Source organism: Oryza glaberrima, chromosome 12, assembly GCF_000147395.1.
Source record: "Oryza glaberrima chromosome 12, OglaRS2, whole genome shotgun sequence".
Taxonomy (NCBI): Eukaryota; Viridiplantae; Streptophyta; class Magnoliopsida; order Poales; family Poaceae; genus Oryza; species Oryza glaberrima.
Window position 1 is genome coordinate 22,927,026 of NC_068337.1, and position 17,959 is coordinate 22,944,984.

Consider the following 17,959-nt stretch of genomic DNA (forward strand, 5'->3'; position numbering starts at 1 on the left):
AGATAATATCCATATCGGGATATATTTCCTCTATAGTCCGTCCAATTTTAAGTGTAGTCGTGTGGGTTTTAATGTCCAACATTCGATCGACCGTCTGTCTTATTTAAAAATGTTATGAATTTTTTTAAAAAAAAGTTAATCACACATAAAATACTAAACATAAAAATAGCGTAAAAACTACACTCTTTTTAATTAGGACGGGGGCAGTATCAGATTGCTAGTTACTGTACTTGGGGAGGGTTGGAAGAGTCGTCGATCCGGAAGCTGTGGGGGAGAGCGCGACAAAAATCACTGCAGGTAAAGAAAGAAAAGGCCAGGATCGGCGTACGATCGATCGATGCAAGTTGATGGAGCAAAAGAAAGAGAAAGATGCAGAATAAGCCAATATCTCTGGATATATGCACATGGGAGGGAGGGAGTACGACGATCGTTGCGCGCGCAGAGAAAGGAGAGGTTTTAATTGGAGGAAGCGAAAGGTGCTTCCTGCAGCTTGGCTAGGAGAGCATCCATCCAGTGCATCTCCATCATATCGTATGTACTATGTGTGTTGGGGATACAAGACGACAGGCTCTAGCTTAGCTATAGTATAGCTAGGCCAACTATAGAAGAGGACGATGTATCGGCAAAACCAAAACCAAAACCGCACCAGGTTTCTGCTATTCCTGGGCTTACTGCTAGGACAATATGTGTGTTCCACACCTTTTTTCTTTTGAGAAAATTTGCTACAGGACACGAAAAAAATTGGCCGTAGGACACCGGACGTATTATTTTATCATTTTCGGGATGAAAGCGGTGAGATTTTTTTTTGAAATACCCAGATTGCTCCCTGAGTGTGGACGCCTTCGCCGTTGTCCATCTTCCTGTTCTGCGTGCTCACCGCTTCTGTTAGCGTCTTGAAGGCGTGCGCCCTACCACGCTGTCCACCTCGCACCAAAGGGACGCGACGGCGTCATTGCCGCCGTGTCCCGCGTCTTCGCCGTGCTCCCGGGCCCCTTCCGCTGCGCCGCCTTTCCCCACCTTCGTGAGATGATGTCACCGCTGTGGAATCCGGCGGGGTGAGCGCGGACGCGGGCGAGGGCATCACGGAGGAGGGGAGGTGCGGGCGGGGCGAGGAGGGAGGAGATGAGGTGGAGGGAGGTGGTCTAGGCGTGGGCGCGACGGCGCGCGGAGGTGACGGCGGCGTCACGGAGGAGGGGAGGTGCGAGCGGTGCGAGGAGGGAGGAGATGAGGTGGAGGGAGGTGGTCTGGGGGTGGGCGCGGTGGTGGGCGGAGGTGACGGCGACGTCGATGCTGGGGACGGCGGTGTGACATCCTGACCCAAGGCTTAATAGAATTAATAGAATACTCATACCAACAAGTTTCAACTTCTTTTCCGGAAGCCGATCTCCAAAGAACTCTGAGGTTAAGCGTGCTTGGCCTGGACCGACCGAGAAATTCTTCCGTGTGCACACAAGTGAGAACAATGTTTGTAGAAAAGACTTGGGTTAATCTGTGAGGGCAGTCTATGTCCAAGAAAAGCTGCCAGATGTAAGTGGGCCCGGCCTGGGAGAAAGCTGCCAGATGTAAGTGGGCCTGGTCTGGGAGAGGCAGGATGTTACAGAATGGTATTAGAGCCAATTCTCGCGGTTTCATGGGCGCGTCTGTCGCACTTGCGTAGACATGGTGTGCATGGCTGGTGTGGACCCGGAGTGGTCACATAGCATGGCACATGCGCTGGCACTGGACACACGGACGTGGCTAACAGGGGATGTTCCTGGCTTGGGGTTGACCGACGAGGACGTCGATCTCTTAAGGGGGTGAGGATGTGACATCCTGGCCCAGGGCTTAATAGAATACTCATACCAACAAGTTTCAATTTTTTTTTTTGGAAGCCGATCTCCAAATAACTATGAGGTTAAGTGTGCTTGGCTCGGAGCAATTTTGGGATGGATGACCGACCGGAAAATTCTTCCCGGTGCACACGAGTGAGGACAAAGTGTGTAGAAAATCGTACCAACAAGTTTCAATTTCTTTTTCCGGAAGTCGATCTCTAAAGAACTCTGAGGTTAAGCGTGCTTAGTCTGGAGCAATTTCGGGATGGGTGACCGACCGGGAAATTCTCCCCGGGTGCACACGAGTGAGGACAAAGTGTGCAGAAAAGACTTGTGTTGGTATGTGAGGCGGGACGCCACCAGACGCTGACTTGTGGATGGAGCGGTGTCGTTCGGCGTTGGGCGTTGGCGAGAGGAGGACGACGACCCTGTCTTGGGCCCACAGGTCGGCTGCAGCAAGTAGAAAGGAAGGATCAGAGGGAGGCATTCCCGTCATTTCAAAATTTCTCTCCTCTCTTTCAGCCCAGAAAATATAAAATAATGACTCCGGTGTCTTACAGTCAATTACACAACTTTTATAGTGTCCATGGGCAGTGTTACGTTTTTGCGGTGTGTGTCAGCCAATTACATGATTTTTGCGTGTCCTGTAGCAAATTTTACCTTTTCTTTTTCTCAAGGGAAAACACTATTAGGCATTGCCCAGTGCTACCTCCATCCTAGAAAGACCTCGTCGTTTATGGTTATTTTATATCTAAAGAAACATTAAAATAAGAGTAATATATATTTAAAAAAGAAATAAGATAAAAAAATCACTAGTGGTTACAAATGTTGTAACCAATCAGTTCTCGAGAGATTCTTAAAAACAGTCAGGTATATATATAAAAGCTGTTTTAATTAATTTGTTGCTAGCAGACAAGTATATACTCCCTCCGGGTAGATAATACTTGTCGTTTGGACAAGAACACGGTCTTAAAGAATAACTTGGACCATTATTTTTCATTATAATATGTATAAAGGTGTTAACAAATATATTATTTTATTAAAGTACTTTTAAAGTCTAATCTATACATGTAATCATCATATTTGAAAAATAAATATTTTAAAAATAATTCATAATAAAAGATTTTAAAGTTTAACCTCACTATTAATTATCAGCCCGGAGGGAATATGTAGATAAAATAAAAGTATATACTCTCTCTATTTTATATTATAAGATGAATTGAGTTTTTTCGAAATAAAAATTCTTCAACTTTGACCGTATTATATATATAATGAAAACGTTCGAATTAACCCTCCAAACTATTGCGGTCGTTGAAAATTGCACTTGAACTAAAATACGGGACATTTAACATTTTAACTTTTTATCCGAACAAACTACCCCCTAACTCAAACCAGAGTAGTTTTAAACCTACGTGGCACACACATGCAGTCCAATCAGCAAAAGAAAAATAAAAATAATCAATGACCCCACAAATCATGTCTGACCATTCTCTCTATCTCAGCAAAAAAAAAAGAAAGAACAAAAAGAAAAGAACGAGACAGCGTGGTGGAGTTGGCGAACCCGCCCTTGTGGAGGCGGCCCTACCAGCTTGAGCTCACTGCAGCAACCACAACCTTGAAGCTTGGAGGCCTCGCCGCGGCAGCGGTGACCGTGAAGCTGGAGTCTAGCAGTGCTGGTGACGGGATCTGCCTCCTCTTCCTCCGTTGCGACCAAATCTACCACCAGCCGCTGCCTCTACCAACCTACACGAGCTTGGCCTCCTCCGCCACCTCCGTGGATGGGCGGACATGCCGCCATGCCACGCCACATCTGCCCCACCACCTCTTCTCCATGAGTGTCCGCGCCATCGTCCCATCCTTCGGTGATGCCTGAAAGGCCTCTCCACCGCCTCCGATCAGTGTCGTTGTCACCACCTCCTAATCAGTGCGGCGAAGGCAGTTGCAGCTACTATGGAGCTGGAGCTCGTGCGGTGGAGGCCTCAGCGGCTGTGAAGCCAGAGCTTGCATGGAGGCACCGGAGAGGCTGGAGCTCTCTTGGAAGCGGCTATAGCGGCGGCTAATCATCGCACAAAAGCGGCGATGAGCGAACCGCACTAATCCTCCACAATCCTCCTCCGTATCCTCTTCCTCTTCTTTGTCGCCCCCATCCCCCTCCTCTCCATCCACTACTCTTGTTCTGAACACACCTTTAATCTGGCCTTTTGTTTGGTGGCGTTTGGCAGGGACAATGAGGAGGGGAGGAACGGGAGCGAGTCTGATGGCATTGTGGCGATAAGGAGGACAGGGAAGAAGAGGAGATGAGTTTGTCACTGACAGGTAGGTCCCATTAGTTAGATAGGGGAAGGGGGGTGAAGTGGAGGCTGACAGGTAGGGTCGAGGCCACGTATGCACCACATAGGACCAAAACCACCCTCAAATTCACATAGGGGGGGTAATTTGCTCAGTTTAAAAAGTTTACGCTTAAAAAGTCTGGCATTTTTGTTTAGGCAGGTAATTTGTATTGTCACAATTGTTGGGGGGGGGGGGGAGGGGTATTGTCACACAAGTTTAGAATATATTAGATCCAATCAGTACTATAGATACCTTAATGGGTGCCGGTTGGGAACCCCACATAGATGCTAGATTTTCTAACTGGCATGTAGCAAGCGGCACTGATGAGGAGGAACAAAGGTGACATTTTGGAACCAGCACCATTGAGGTTCCATGAATCCCAAAAAAAAATGTAGGCTCGATGCATCAGCTCGATTTTGTGCCGATGCATTGAGAAATTCACAATCACCCATCATTCAAATCACCCAAGAACACAATCACAAAATCAACATTGAAGAACAAAATTAACATCCGACACCATCCCTAGAGCCCACACAGAGAGAATATAAAACCAAAAAAATCACACATAGAGGAGAACATACAGAGGAGGGCACCATCGCTGCTGCTGCCGCCGTCGAGTAGGTCCCCCACCTGGTCGCGGCAGTGGATTCGGTCTCCTCGTGCTCGTTGCGGCAGATCCGGCTGCCCCCGCGCGCCCGACATGGAGTGGCAAACAGGAAGAGGGGCAACCGATGGGGCGTGGGTCGGCGCCCAGGTCAACGCAGCCGAGCACAACATGGCCAGGAACCGCTAGAGTAGTGACGCCTCGTTTGGACCGCTCCCGCCCAATGGTCCTGCCCTGCAATGAAGATTCATCCACTCTTCATTTTCACCATCTTCTTATTGTATTTGAACACTAATAATTTAAAGGTAGGTTTGAATCTTACCTCCTCTTGTGTTCTTCATGTTCTTCGTATTTTTCATTTTCACTGTTCATCTTTTACTGTAACACTTGAAAAATCAAATTGTGATTCCTACCCGCAATCAACTTACCTTCTATTTCTTAGGTCCGATGGGCGATGAAGATCCAACCAACATCCTCAATGCAGAAACTAGTAGAATCCCCTTTAAAAATGCCACCCTAAGTAATGCAAATTGGCGTAAGAGCTTTAGGTCTTGGCCATCAAAGGTGGTGGGCTGGTGCAACTGGTATCAGCGGATGCTATCATCAAAGTACCAGTTTTGAAATGACTTAGGCAGTGCTCAATGCATCAACCTATCCCTCGCCAAGATGGATAAAGATGAACCTCTGATATCATCGAACCTAACCGAGGAAGTCCTAGCCACATCGATGCAAGCAAAGATGATGGAACTTACTTCTCGCCAGAGGTTGGACTTAACTGATGCAACCCATGCTCGAAACAAAGAACTCACCAAGAGTAAATAAGGGTGGCGATACACTGGAAATTGTGGTGTACATATTTATAACCACTCGTCAAATCACCCCTGGGGCACCTGTTAACACCAAAATTTGGTAAGATTTTTTAATTGATTCCGTTATGGAAAGAATACAATCAGCCAATGGGAAGCTTATCCAGAAGAGTCCGAATTCAAGAAGGAATAGTAAAGACCATGGCATGGCAGCTTGATTTATCTATTAATTAGGCAGTGTTTATTAATTTTCCATTATATCTTTAGGAAACTGTGTTTAGTGTCCAATTAGGACTCTTAATGACCTATGGGTATAAATATGTCCACGCGGGGTCATTATAAATTATCTCTCGATCAATACATCTCTTGGTGCATCACCACCCTCTTTTCCGAGGTTTTATCACTGGCAGAACTTGGCACCTGACGCGGGGTTGCATCACTTCGCTCTCCAGTGAAGGGGTAAGTCCTAAGTTCTACCTGACCCTGGTAATTGTGTCGGCTATATTGGCAGTTCAAGGCTGCATCGCTTCGATCTCTTGGATTACTCTAGTTTGGTTGGTATATTTGCCTAACTAATATTTTAATTCTATCTTTAATTGCATTGTGTTTAGAGACGCATTGGTTTTCTTATGACTGTCTCGGTTAGGTCCGATCTTCTGTCTTAGTCGATACATCTTTATAATCACAATGTTGATTTAAATAGATTTGTTACATCCGCCACTTTATACGTGATTTATCGACTTTATTAGGTTTATTCGTTGCTGTAAACTTAATGCTGCATTGGTTTGGTCCAACTTGTTGGGTTTACTATTGATTAATAGATACTCCCTCCGTACTAAAATATAACAACTTTTAGCCTTTAGGATTTGTCCCAAAATATAACAATTTCTCCACCAACATTCTCTTCCCAACCAATCACAACCCTCCACCATTCACTTTTCCCACCTACCTCCACTACACATCCAATCAAAACCCTCCACGACTCACTTCTACCTACTTTCTTAATAATCATGCCCAACCCTAAAACTTGTTATATTCTGGGATGGAGGGAGTATAATCTAGCCTGGTAACCCATGTATATTGTTTTATCGGAGTGCTAACCGATAAGTTATCTTTACATCAGACTTCAAGTCGATGTATGTTTTAACCATCGAGACTACATTTAATATTATGTATTAATATCGGCCGATTGGTTCATTAGACTTCTATTTCATCATATTATCGTCGACTGATTGGATTGTTTGTTCAAGTTCTTCCATTGTGTTTATCTAAGTGTCAGAATCTATACTAAACATATAGCCGATTGTTAAAAACTCTATCAACATTGGCTAGTTTTGCTACATCGGCTTACTGACCGATCGGCTCTTTGATCATCAATTTATCAATCTTGTCGGTTGTAGGATCAAATTTGTCTAGGACGCCTCGAACCTCATCAAGATTTAGGACCACTGGAGCTAAGCAGAATTCCTGAAAGAGTGTCACGTTTTCCGGCTTCCAATCAACATGACCCGAACACAGCAATCGTAGAACCACGTCTCCTCTGTTTATCAACCATGCATTGCCCGATGGACCTTGCTGAGAAGGCTAATCCCTACATGTGAATCAAAGAACACAAGTAAGAACAAAATAGATTGCAACTCAATTTGCACATGAATGATTAAGATTTCAAAATTGGGGTTCCACAAACCGAACTAGTGACGAAACAACGATGGCAGAAATAGTCTAAGCGAAATCCCCAATCTAAACGATGACGTTTGCTGAATAAATATGATTCGGGACATCCTAAGGTTTAGCTTACGACACAATTACAAAGCCCAAGGCCCAAATTAGACTCGAACGGGATGATTTACGTGGTTAGTGTTGCAGATTCCCGATGGTTCATTAGGAATTTTGAAGTGGAACCAAAACCATCTAAAAGTAGATTCCATAAGCTTTCCATCAAGTACTCATGGGCCCCGAAATTCCTTCTAGATGAGTAATTAGGTTCATTTAAAGTTGATACTATCAAGAGACCCAAATTCAAATCTAAAACATGCAGGACTTCATCTATTGTCTTCTATGGACCAAAAGTAACGTGGTGATGTAGGAGTAGAGTACATGGGAAAGTTCTTGGTTTGGTCCCCAATCAACATTTTTTACCATCTAAGCACTTCGTGAGCCCGTATACTCCTTTCCTTCACCCACACAAGTATTTCTGCAAATGAGAAGATACAAAACTCATGGTGCAGTAACGTTTATTCAAACATATAATAAGTAAACCTAATATAAAATGTATGCACATCTAGCTTGTTGATGTGTGACATAAGTATGATTACATTCGAGCCATGGAGCATGAAGAAGAAGAAAGAAAGCTTCCTGCTCTCTACTTCTTCGTCATAGTAAGCTTTCCGATATTGCTCTTTTTTTTGTTAAAAAGACTTTCATGTTGTTGTGTTAGCATTCTTGATGGGGAGATTGCGAACTTCTTTTTCTTTTTAGTCTTTTGATGATTTCTCAGACAATTTTGGAGCCTTTTCATCTTGATGCGTACAATGCTTCAATTCTATGGATTGAATTGATTGACAGTCACATGGATCTGAATCTTGTTACTTGAATCAAGTATATGCTCTGTTGCATACTTCATATTTTGTTCTGGCTCACAAGCTAAATGAGTTGGCTCGAGCTTTCACAGGCCGATCCAGGCCAGCCTTTTAGCTCATTAGGAAAAAGAGCCGAGCCAGCTCATCATTCTAACGAGCTAGACCGAGTTGAGCTGGCTCGACATCCACCCCGTAGCTGCATGTGCATCTATTTGCCCTTCAGGCTATGATGACAGAGAATGAGAGATGAGAGAGTAGTGAGGGGCAAAATGGAATTTTCTTTAAGGGTTCCGTCCATTTTGCTCCGTAATTGACTGGTAGAGCTCATGACTAAAACATTTGAAGTACTATTTGTGTAGGGATAAAATGGTACGGATTTTTTTTATCGTATCGATATTGTTCCGTAAAAGAACAATAAAAAGTTAATATAGCTTTCGATTGTAAAATTTAGTATTTCTAATTTTTGTCCGGATCGTATTATAGTTGTCACTAAATAATTAAATTTATAAATATGAAAAATTCTCGACCCTACCAATACTGTTTCCCTAAAAATAATATAAAATAATATTGTTTTCGGCCTTTTTCATCCTAGTAGTGCTTCTCGTGGGTCTTTCATATAGAATCGTCACCTATAGTTTCTTAAAAATGTTGGTTCTATATTTTTTTTCATCACATGAAGACAGGAAAATATCCATGCATGAACCGACATCAGCCGTCTGTTATTAGGAGTTTTGTAGCTGTATTTGCTTGAAAGAGCTTTGTCAAGCTTTCCAAGTCTCGCGGAGGGCAAGGTTCGGTGACCAATAAAACATTTATGCAATAATAATGACATATCTGGAGATCAATCAAATGTGACGAAGATACCAGCAAACTGCTGCACATATATTGTTTCATTTTAGTGTGACATGGTAAGGCTTCAAACCAAATAAACTATACTAATGCTCATACATTCGTGACAGAGTCTATTTCATATATTCGCAACAGAAAATGAGCCTTTTTGCAACAGAGGATCTGCTCTTATATATGCAAAGGACCATTGCTGCATATGGTTTACCAATTAAACATCTTCTTTTAATAACATTATTTTAGTGCCACATGGTTAGGCTTCAAACCAAACAAAGCCATATTAATCCTCGTGCATGCATATGAATCATATGAATCAAAACAAGGTCATCTATTCTGTGCACGATACATTTCTAATTAAAGATGAGCTGTTTCTTTTTTCTTTTTTTCTTTTTTAGTACCAGATCCTCTGCTCTTAAACAGCTTCTTTTAATAGCACTACACTATTTGGCGCGCTCAGCCGCTCCCTGCGAAGAGCAATATATATATAGTTTGTATTTAGTAAACGTTGTGTGATTATGGATGGTATAGCTCTAATATGTCCACGATTAGATAAACCTAGTAAACAGAAACATTGTTGGCATATGTTGCCGCCTGGTAACTATAGATCCTGATCAACTGATCTCTGTTTTCACGTCAAGCTGAGAGCTTTCTTCCTGCACTAGCTTTTGCAGAGAAAACACATGCATATGGCCCTCTTTCATTTCTAGAAAAAATATAGAAATGTTATACCTAGCTTTCTAATTTTACAATTTTTACTAGTATGCCAGAACACTGTAGCGGTTGATGACCTGGACCATCCATCTTAGATCAGACGATGGAGAGACAATAAGGTCAGCTACTAATGCCCATTTTTACCGTGCTTCTCTGTATTAATTAACTTGCCAAGCATCATATTGGATGTGAGGCCAGGTTTATCCCATTTTCAAAAAAAAAAATTGTTATCCCTTCCGTTTTTCCATCATACATACATACATACATACATACATACATACATATATATATACATTATATATATATATATATATATATGTGATATGCGACAGAGAAATTTTACGGTTATTAGGAAAGTACATCGAGATACCTAAATTTTATTTGATACCTTAATATACCTAGTGACTAACAGATTAGGGTAACTATTTGATACCTAAGTTTTATATTAAAAATGTAATAATACCTTTTGGTATCTTTTCAAGCATGATAAAATTATATATCCGACGTGACGAGTTGAAATAGGCCTCCAACAATATTTTTCTCGTGAGCGCGCAAATAGATTGCACGTCAGTACATTAGAAGAAAGCAATTATTTCGATACACAGCGTAAACGGCCAGACGGCCATTGCCTGAGTGAAGAACAAAGAAGGCCTCCAGCAATCAAATTCTTCACAAGACATCCCATACATGAGTTAATAATACTACAAGCATTTATATAATACAAGAAGCAAGGTTCATAATTCATATATTTGGCGCTAGCACCGGTGATAGTCATAGTATGATCGATCCAACCACGAATCATACACTCATAAAGCTAGATACTACTAGCTAGCAACTAGCAGAGGCAGTACACGTACACACTTAATTTAACATGGAAGCTAATCTGCATACACATGGCACTAATTAACTAACTAATATCTCATACTAGTAGGCTAATTACTAATCTGCATGCTTAATTAATTTAGCATCGATCAGTGAGTCACTGACTGATGAACGCATGCATGCTTACACGTACGTACCTTTGCATTGGTCGATCAGAAGCTCCAGAGATCGCCGACGGCGGCGCCGGCGAGCTCCTGCCCGTTGAGGTAGTCCAGCGGCGAAACGCCGCCGCCGAGGAGGAGGAGCTCCTGGATGAACTCCCACCCGTCGCTCACCTCCTGCGCCTGCGCCGCCACGCTGCACAGTAGGCTTGTCAGCTCCACGCCAGCTGCTGCCGCCGCCGGAGTATCCACGGCTTGCGGCGGCGCCGCGGCGGCGCCAAGATCGCCACTGGTGTTGCATTTCTTTGGCCGCTTGGTGGAGCTGCAGGGCTTCGCCGGCGGCGGCGGCGGAGGGAGGTCGTCTTCGCCGGCGGCGGCGGGGAAGTTGGTCTTGGCGTTGAGGCCGTAGAGCCTGCGGGAGACGGCGTCGTAGGCGAGGGCGGCGTCGAGTGCGGTGTCGAAGGTGCCGATCCAGAAGCGGGAGCCCTTGATGACATTGTCCCGGATCTCGGCCGACCACCGCCCGTACGTGCGCTGGTGGACGCCCAGGAACCCGTGCTTGCTCCTCCTCTTCTTCGCCGCCGCCGGCTTCGCCTTCGCGCCGCCGTTTCCGCCGCCGCGCTTGCTGGCTTTAGTGGCATCGCCGCCTTTCTCAGGCGCCACCGGATTTGGGTTTGGGAGAGGTAGTGTTCTTGCCTGACGGTTTGTGACTGCAGATTCAACAGCTGATGTAGTTCCTGCATTTTCCATGCAAGATTATATTTCGCACAAATTTCAAATCCAAATACAAATACTGAACGAATTTTGGGGGAAAACAAGCGTGGATATGTGTTCATCAATGCAAATAAAATTCATTCAGAAACCAATTGGAGAAATACCATTTTGATCCCATCTCTTTCCAGAATACAACACACACATGCATCGATTGATTGTGTTATGGAGAACACTGAATAATTAATTTCGCAAACAATCTAATATGGATGCATGGTAACTAATGAGACTAATTATCCTCATTTTACTTGAGTTTATCATCTTCTGTTTTTTTTTTTGACAGTAATTCATTCATATTGATCAAGGTGACTCTGTACCTATCTGAATAGTAGAAGATCGAATCGATCCTTGATTTCATGGAGAGCAATTCATATCCTCATGCGTCACTTAACTATTTCCTCCATTTTATATTATAAGACTTTCTAGCATTATCTACATTAATATACATGTTAATAAATCTAGACATCTATATATGAATATGCGCAATGCAAGAAAGTCGATCTTATAATATGAAAGGGAGAAAGTAGCTATTTATTTTATACGGAGTGAAAATTGACAAGGTTTCAGCTTAAGTAAGATCGATGCCAGATTGATCATGCATGTGCACGTGTGCCTCATGCAGGATGAAATTAATCATGAAAATTGTCGGTGATCCATATTATCAGCTGTGTATAATAACCAATAGAACAAACATTTCAGAATTCAAGTTGGATTTGGCATTTTGGCTAGCTAACGATGGGCTGGTGAATTAAAGTCGGTAAACTGTGTGAGCTAGCTGCATTAGGAAAACTAACTGCGGTAGCTAGAAGTAAAAGGAAAATTGACTAGCAGTAGTGTGTGTAGCTGAACTCAGATTATATATTATGAGTTGTACTAGTATATTTTATATACTACAATTTTAGTTGTATAGCTAGAATGCCGTTTAGTATTTGTTTTTCTTTTCTTAAGGTAGAGAGAGCGGGTACCATGTCGGTTTGTGTTTTCTTTTTCTTTATATTTTTTAAAGAATCAAGGAGAGGATGGTTACAATGTCGATCGGTTTGGACTTTGGATGGCTAGCTCTATAAAAGGGCTTGGGACATTGGATATGCATGAGTTTACATATTAGTGTATATCCTTTGTAACTCATAGAGCTAGCTCATGAGATCAATAAGAATACAAGTTCTTGATCTATATATATATGTATAGTTTCTTGTGAAAATAAAACACCATATTGGGAAGTAATGTTTCACTTAGTTGTGTGTTGGAATGGATCTCAGAATGGAAATGATATTAACTTTGTATTTATAATGGAACTTTCAAGCTGGAACATGATATATATGAAGGTGAAGGTCGTAGTTAGAAATGTCAAAGTATGCCCAACCTGAAATACTTGCTGATTTTTTCAAAGATAGGGAGGATGGTTACAATGTCAGTTCTCTATATAAAAGGGTTTGGGATCTTGGATATGCATGCAGTTTATATGGAGCTAAGCTCCTGAGGTCAATAAACACACAAGCTCTCGATCTATGTAATTTCTTGTGAAAATAAAAATATCACATCGGGAAGTAGTAACATTATTTCATTTAGTTGCTTGGAATCGATCTCAAAATAGTCAATATTTTAGCTTTGTTTTATAGTGGAACTTTCAAGCTTCAATAAAACAATAAAATATGAAGGTGAAGATCATTATATCGTAGCAAGAAATGTCAAATGTCAAAGTATATATGCCCAACCTGAAGAAGCTATAGTACACCCTACCCAACTTAATCTAATCTGTACAACTGTAGATCGATTCCAAATCTAATTAAAAAAAGCAAACACATTCCATTCCCATGCATCAACTAATTAAAGATTGCTAGAAGGAGAGAATATATGCAAGAAGTTGGGCGATTTGGGATCGATGCCGCCACCAAGAAAAAATATATATATTTGAAGCATCAGAAGAGATTAAAACAGCAAGTGAACACACAAGCAAACGATGTATAAAATGGCATGGAGGAGATGAGGATCAGTGCTATACCTCTAGCTCCGACGAGAGGCCAGCGCGGCGGCGAGACGACGGCGATGATCTCCACCTCGTCGTCGTCGTCGTCGTCGTCTTCCTCATCCACCATCATGCTGAACCTGAGGAACTCCTCCTCGAACTCACGGCCGTCGTACTCGTCGTCGTCGTCCTCCTCCTCCTCCTCCTCCTCCTCCTCATTGTACACCTCCTTCCCGGGGAGGTGGCCGTGTGGCGGCGCCATCTCCACCGCCACCACCGACGGCGGCGGCAGCTCGGCGGCGGTGGCGACGGCGATGGCGCGGTGGTTGTCGGGGCCTCCTCCACACATGGTTGAAAACTTGGAATGGATCGATTGGATTCTCCAATGCAGGATGGAGATGTTGCAGCAGCAGCAGCAGCAACAGTAACAGTGGAGGTAGCTAGCTAGCTGAAAAAAGCAAGAGAGCTCACTCTCTCTATCTGGCCTCTGCCGACTCAAGTGAAGAAGAGACGAGGCAATGTCAATAAATATTAATGGAGCAAAGCAAGCAATGCAAAGCTTCACCGTCACAGCTGCAGATTCACAAGAGGGACACGTGATAGAGACACGTACGGTGTGTGTGGGTGAGCGAGTACAACAGCTAGTTGTAAGCCTATTTTCTCTGTTCTAAAATCTATCTAAAATATCAAATCACATCATATATATACACGAGGACTAAGGGTGTGTTTAGTTCACATTAAAATTAAAAGTTTTGTTGAAATTAGAACAATGTGACGGAAAAGTTGAAAGTTTATGTGTGTAGAAAAGTTTCGTTGTGATGAAAAAGTTAGAAGTTTGAAAAAAAAAGTTTGGAACTAAACTCGGCCTAAGATGCATCAGATTCCATTTAGATAGTGGTATTTTGAGACGAAGGTATCATTACCTAATAGTAGCGCTACTATAGTACTCCCTTCGTTAGAAAAAAAGAAAAACTTAACCTATGGTGGATGTGATCAGTCTCTCCTAGGGTGTGTGTTTAGTTCACGTCAAAATTGGAGGTTTGGTTAAAATTAGAACGATGTAACGGAAAAGTTGAAAGTTTGTGTGTAGGAAAGTTTTGATGTGATGGAAAAGTTGAAAGTTTGAAGAAAAAGTTTGGAACTAAACTCGGCCTAGTAGTACAATAAACCTAGATAGATAATAGTTCAGATTCGTTGTACTAGAAATAGTCACATCATGTCCTAGTTTAAGTTTTTTTTTACGAAGGAAGTATGTGGAGGAGAGAGGAGAAAGTCTTCAGAAGAAAAATGTGCTATAGATTTATAGCCATTTACAATACATGCAGGGCTCTAAGATATTATGTCTGAGAGGTAAATCAAACATTATAAGGGATATAATATATTCTAATATATACTACTATTAATTAAATTTGCTCTAGTGCAAGCAGCAACGAGCTAGCCAACACAGCAGCAGTAGCAGCACAGGGCGGAGGCAACAGACCAGACGGCACACATGGCTCAACTTGATTTGGGGGCTCGCGCGCGCGCACACCCCTGCACACTGTTAATATCAGCTTTACCTTCTACTACCTCCATTTTATTTTTTTAAGTGTAGTTACACGGGTTTCCGTGATCAATATTTAATTGTCCATCTTATTTAAAAAATTATGAAACTTTTAAAAAATAAGGCATACATAAAATAGTAGTCATATTTTATCATCTAATAATAATAATAATAATAATAATGTACGAACTATAAAAAATTTTAAATAAAACGAACGTTTAAACATTGGATATAAAAATTCACTACTATATTTAAAATGAGACGGAGGGAGTACTAACAATAACAATAAGTAACCTAGCTGTAGCTTTATAGCCTGCTTTGCCATGTGCGGCCAAAACCCTGGGCGCACTCAGGCAGGCAGGACCAACAATCAAAGTCCCTAGCATCCATATTAATATATTACTAGTTCGGTATGAATTATCATGCTTTAATATATATGTACTACCTCCGTCCCTTTATAGTTGTCGTTTAGGAGTTGTGCCCGGATGAGTCTCCTCTGACGTAAAGTCAGCGGGACGTGGGTTGTTGGGGCCCCACACGTCAACCCACGTCCCTCTGACTTTACGTAAGAGGAGCACGATCCGTTGTGCCCCCCTCACAAGCACATATTTCTAGCGACTAATAAATAAAACGGGACAGAAGGAGCATTAACTACCATCCATATTAATTATCATGCTTTAATATAGTACTAGTTCGGTATGAAACTAACTTGAGTGAGATTAATTAATGACGTGCAGATTGTGGTGCCAGTATTATTATAATTTTGCTCACATAATAGCATATATATACACGTTAAAATAAAATAAAATGATAACATAATTTTAAACTCTGATCTAACTCGATCCAATTGACCGATTCCAGGTATTTTGTAATTCATATCTTCATAAAACCAACGTATTGGATCGTTTAACACTAGATCTCTCTTCGTAAAGTCGGTATTGAAAGCCATACGGAATTAACACGGTAGCCTATCATCTATATTATCACCTATCACATAGAGCTTGCTTGGTTTCAAGCTAATTTTTGCACGGCCAAAACCTTGATAAATTTTGACAATACCAAATTTGTTATAATAGAATTTGTACTTGTGTGTATAAAATTTAACATCAAACCAAACATCCATACAATACTAATGGAGTTGTCAAAAAAATTAAATATAATTCAATGAGGATAAATCATCTTGTGATTGAGCAATGTCTTCAGCCCGGTGGAGATCAGGGAGGAGATGTGCGATGACGGCGGACCTTGGGAGGATAGAAGGGGTAACAGCGGAGGTCAGGGAGGAGAGGGATAAGTGGCGGATGTCGAAAAAGAGGGAGAATAGCAGCGGATGTTGGAAAGGAGGGGGAGTAGCGATGGAGGTCGGGTAGGAGACACATGATGGTGGTCAGCCTCGGAGTGGATGGAAGGGGCAGTAGCAATCCAAATCCACCCGCCCAGCCATCCTAATCTTCTTCCCTCTTCTCCTATATATTCTATCTGACTACCTCCTTCCCCTTCTACCTCCTTCCCCTTCCTTGAAGGGTGACGGTAATGGTCCCGATGAAGAAGGTAGCAGTGTCAGCAGCACCATTGGTGGCCTTGTGGATGGTTGATATATGGAGCTGGACTCAACGATAGCACGATTCCATCGGCCATGCGGTGTGTGGGGAAGAAGGGGAATGGTTGACGGCAGCAATAGGTAGAGGTGGACCTAGAGGTTGGTTGTCGCCTCTTCATCCTTGACCAATCGTCTTGGACCATTGCCAACTAGATATTTACTCCCCCACCCCCTCCCCCGTCTTAGCTATGTTGAAGAAATATGGGTGAGGCTGTCAGATGTGCCTCATTTACACATAGGATTAAAAATAGATTCATTTGTCACGTTGGATGCCATCTAATCAAAACAGTATGTAATGTATAGGAATAGAGGGGGTTATTCGTCTGGTTTGAAAAGTTTGGACCTATTTAGATTACTGTTAAATTAATGAACCTTTCCAAAATTTGGTAACGCTAAAATTTTACCAGGTTGATAGTATTACCAAGCTTTGGTAGGACAAACTAAATGTGATGTTATCAAAATTTCCTAAACACTACCAATGTTTGGTAACAAACTAAAAGCATCTACATGCTTATCAATTTTACCAAATATGATACGGTTTAAATTGGTATCAATCTGAACGGGTCCTTCGGAGTAGTTTGTAGTTTAGTAGCTTAATTCGGATGATCGCAGTAGTTCATGGTAATTTAGACATTTCCCTTAATTAAATTGAACCATATATATGAGATTTACTTTGTTGTGTTTGTCTCTGTTTCCTCGACAGAAGGTACGTACGGTTGATGCAGCAACAGCAGCAGCTGCTGGCGCGGCACGTGACATTAATCTGCACCCATCGTGATTAACAACCTGTTGATCCGTACATCTCCCTTTCTGTCCCAATCGTACACACAGTAATTAATTAAGCACACTGCAAGTTGTACAAGTGGCCATCAAAGGAAAATGACCCGGTGAAGGGCACCTCGCCAAAAAACAGGAATCGATAGTACTGTAAACAACGACCCTGCGCCCCAGCTGGCCTGTCTGTACATACTATATATTCAGAGATTTCATCAAGCTAGCGTGCACACATTATAATACTCCATCCGTTCCAGAATATAAAAAGTTTTAAGATTGAACACGGTTATTAAGAAAGTAGATAGGACTGAACAGTGAAGGATTATGATTGGATAAGTAGTAGAGCTAGGTGAGAAAAGTGAGTGGTGAAGGGTTGTGATTGATTGGAAAGGGAATGTTGGGGGTGAAGTCCTTATATTTTAGGACAAATCCGGAAGGCTAAAAATTGTTATATTTTGGAACGATGGATGGAGTAAGTTTATTTATGGATTTCTGTGTGTTAACGTTTAATCATCCCTCTTATTTAACTTTTTTAATGATAAGTATTTTGTTGTTATTATTGCCTCTATTCCATCATAATTGTACTTCTAGGATTTGAATTTGTCCCAAAATAATTGTCACAATATAGTACTAA

The 17,959-nt window shown here is 42.1% G+C and overlaps 1 protein-coding gene across 1 annotated transcript; it reads right to left on the reverse strand.

Annotated features, from left to right (window-relative positions):
- Positions 1–10,039: 10,039 nt before the first annotated feature.
- On the reverse strand, positions 10,040–13,917 carry LOC127756879 (ethylene-responsive transcription factor TINY-like). Its single transcript, XM_052282262.1, has 2 exons — positions 13,445–13,917; positions 10,040–11,408 (listed from the first exon to the last, which is right to left on the reverse strand). The coding sequence occupies exons 1-2, from the start codon at positions 13,755–13,757 to the stop codon at positions 10,723–10,725; spliced, it is 999 nt and encodes a 332-aa protein (XP_052138222.1). The 5' UTR covers positions 13,758–13,917; the 3' UTR covers positions 10,040–10,722.
- Between the last annotated feature and the right edge of the window lie 4,042 nt (positions 13,918–17,959).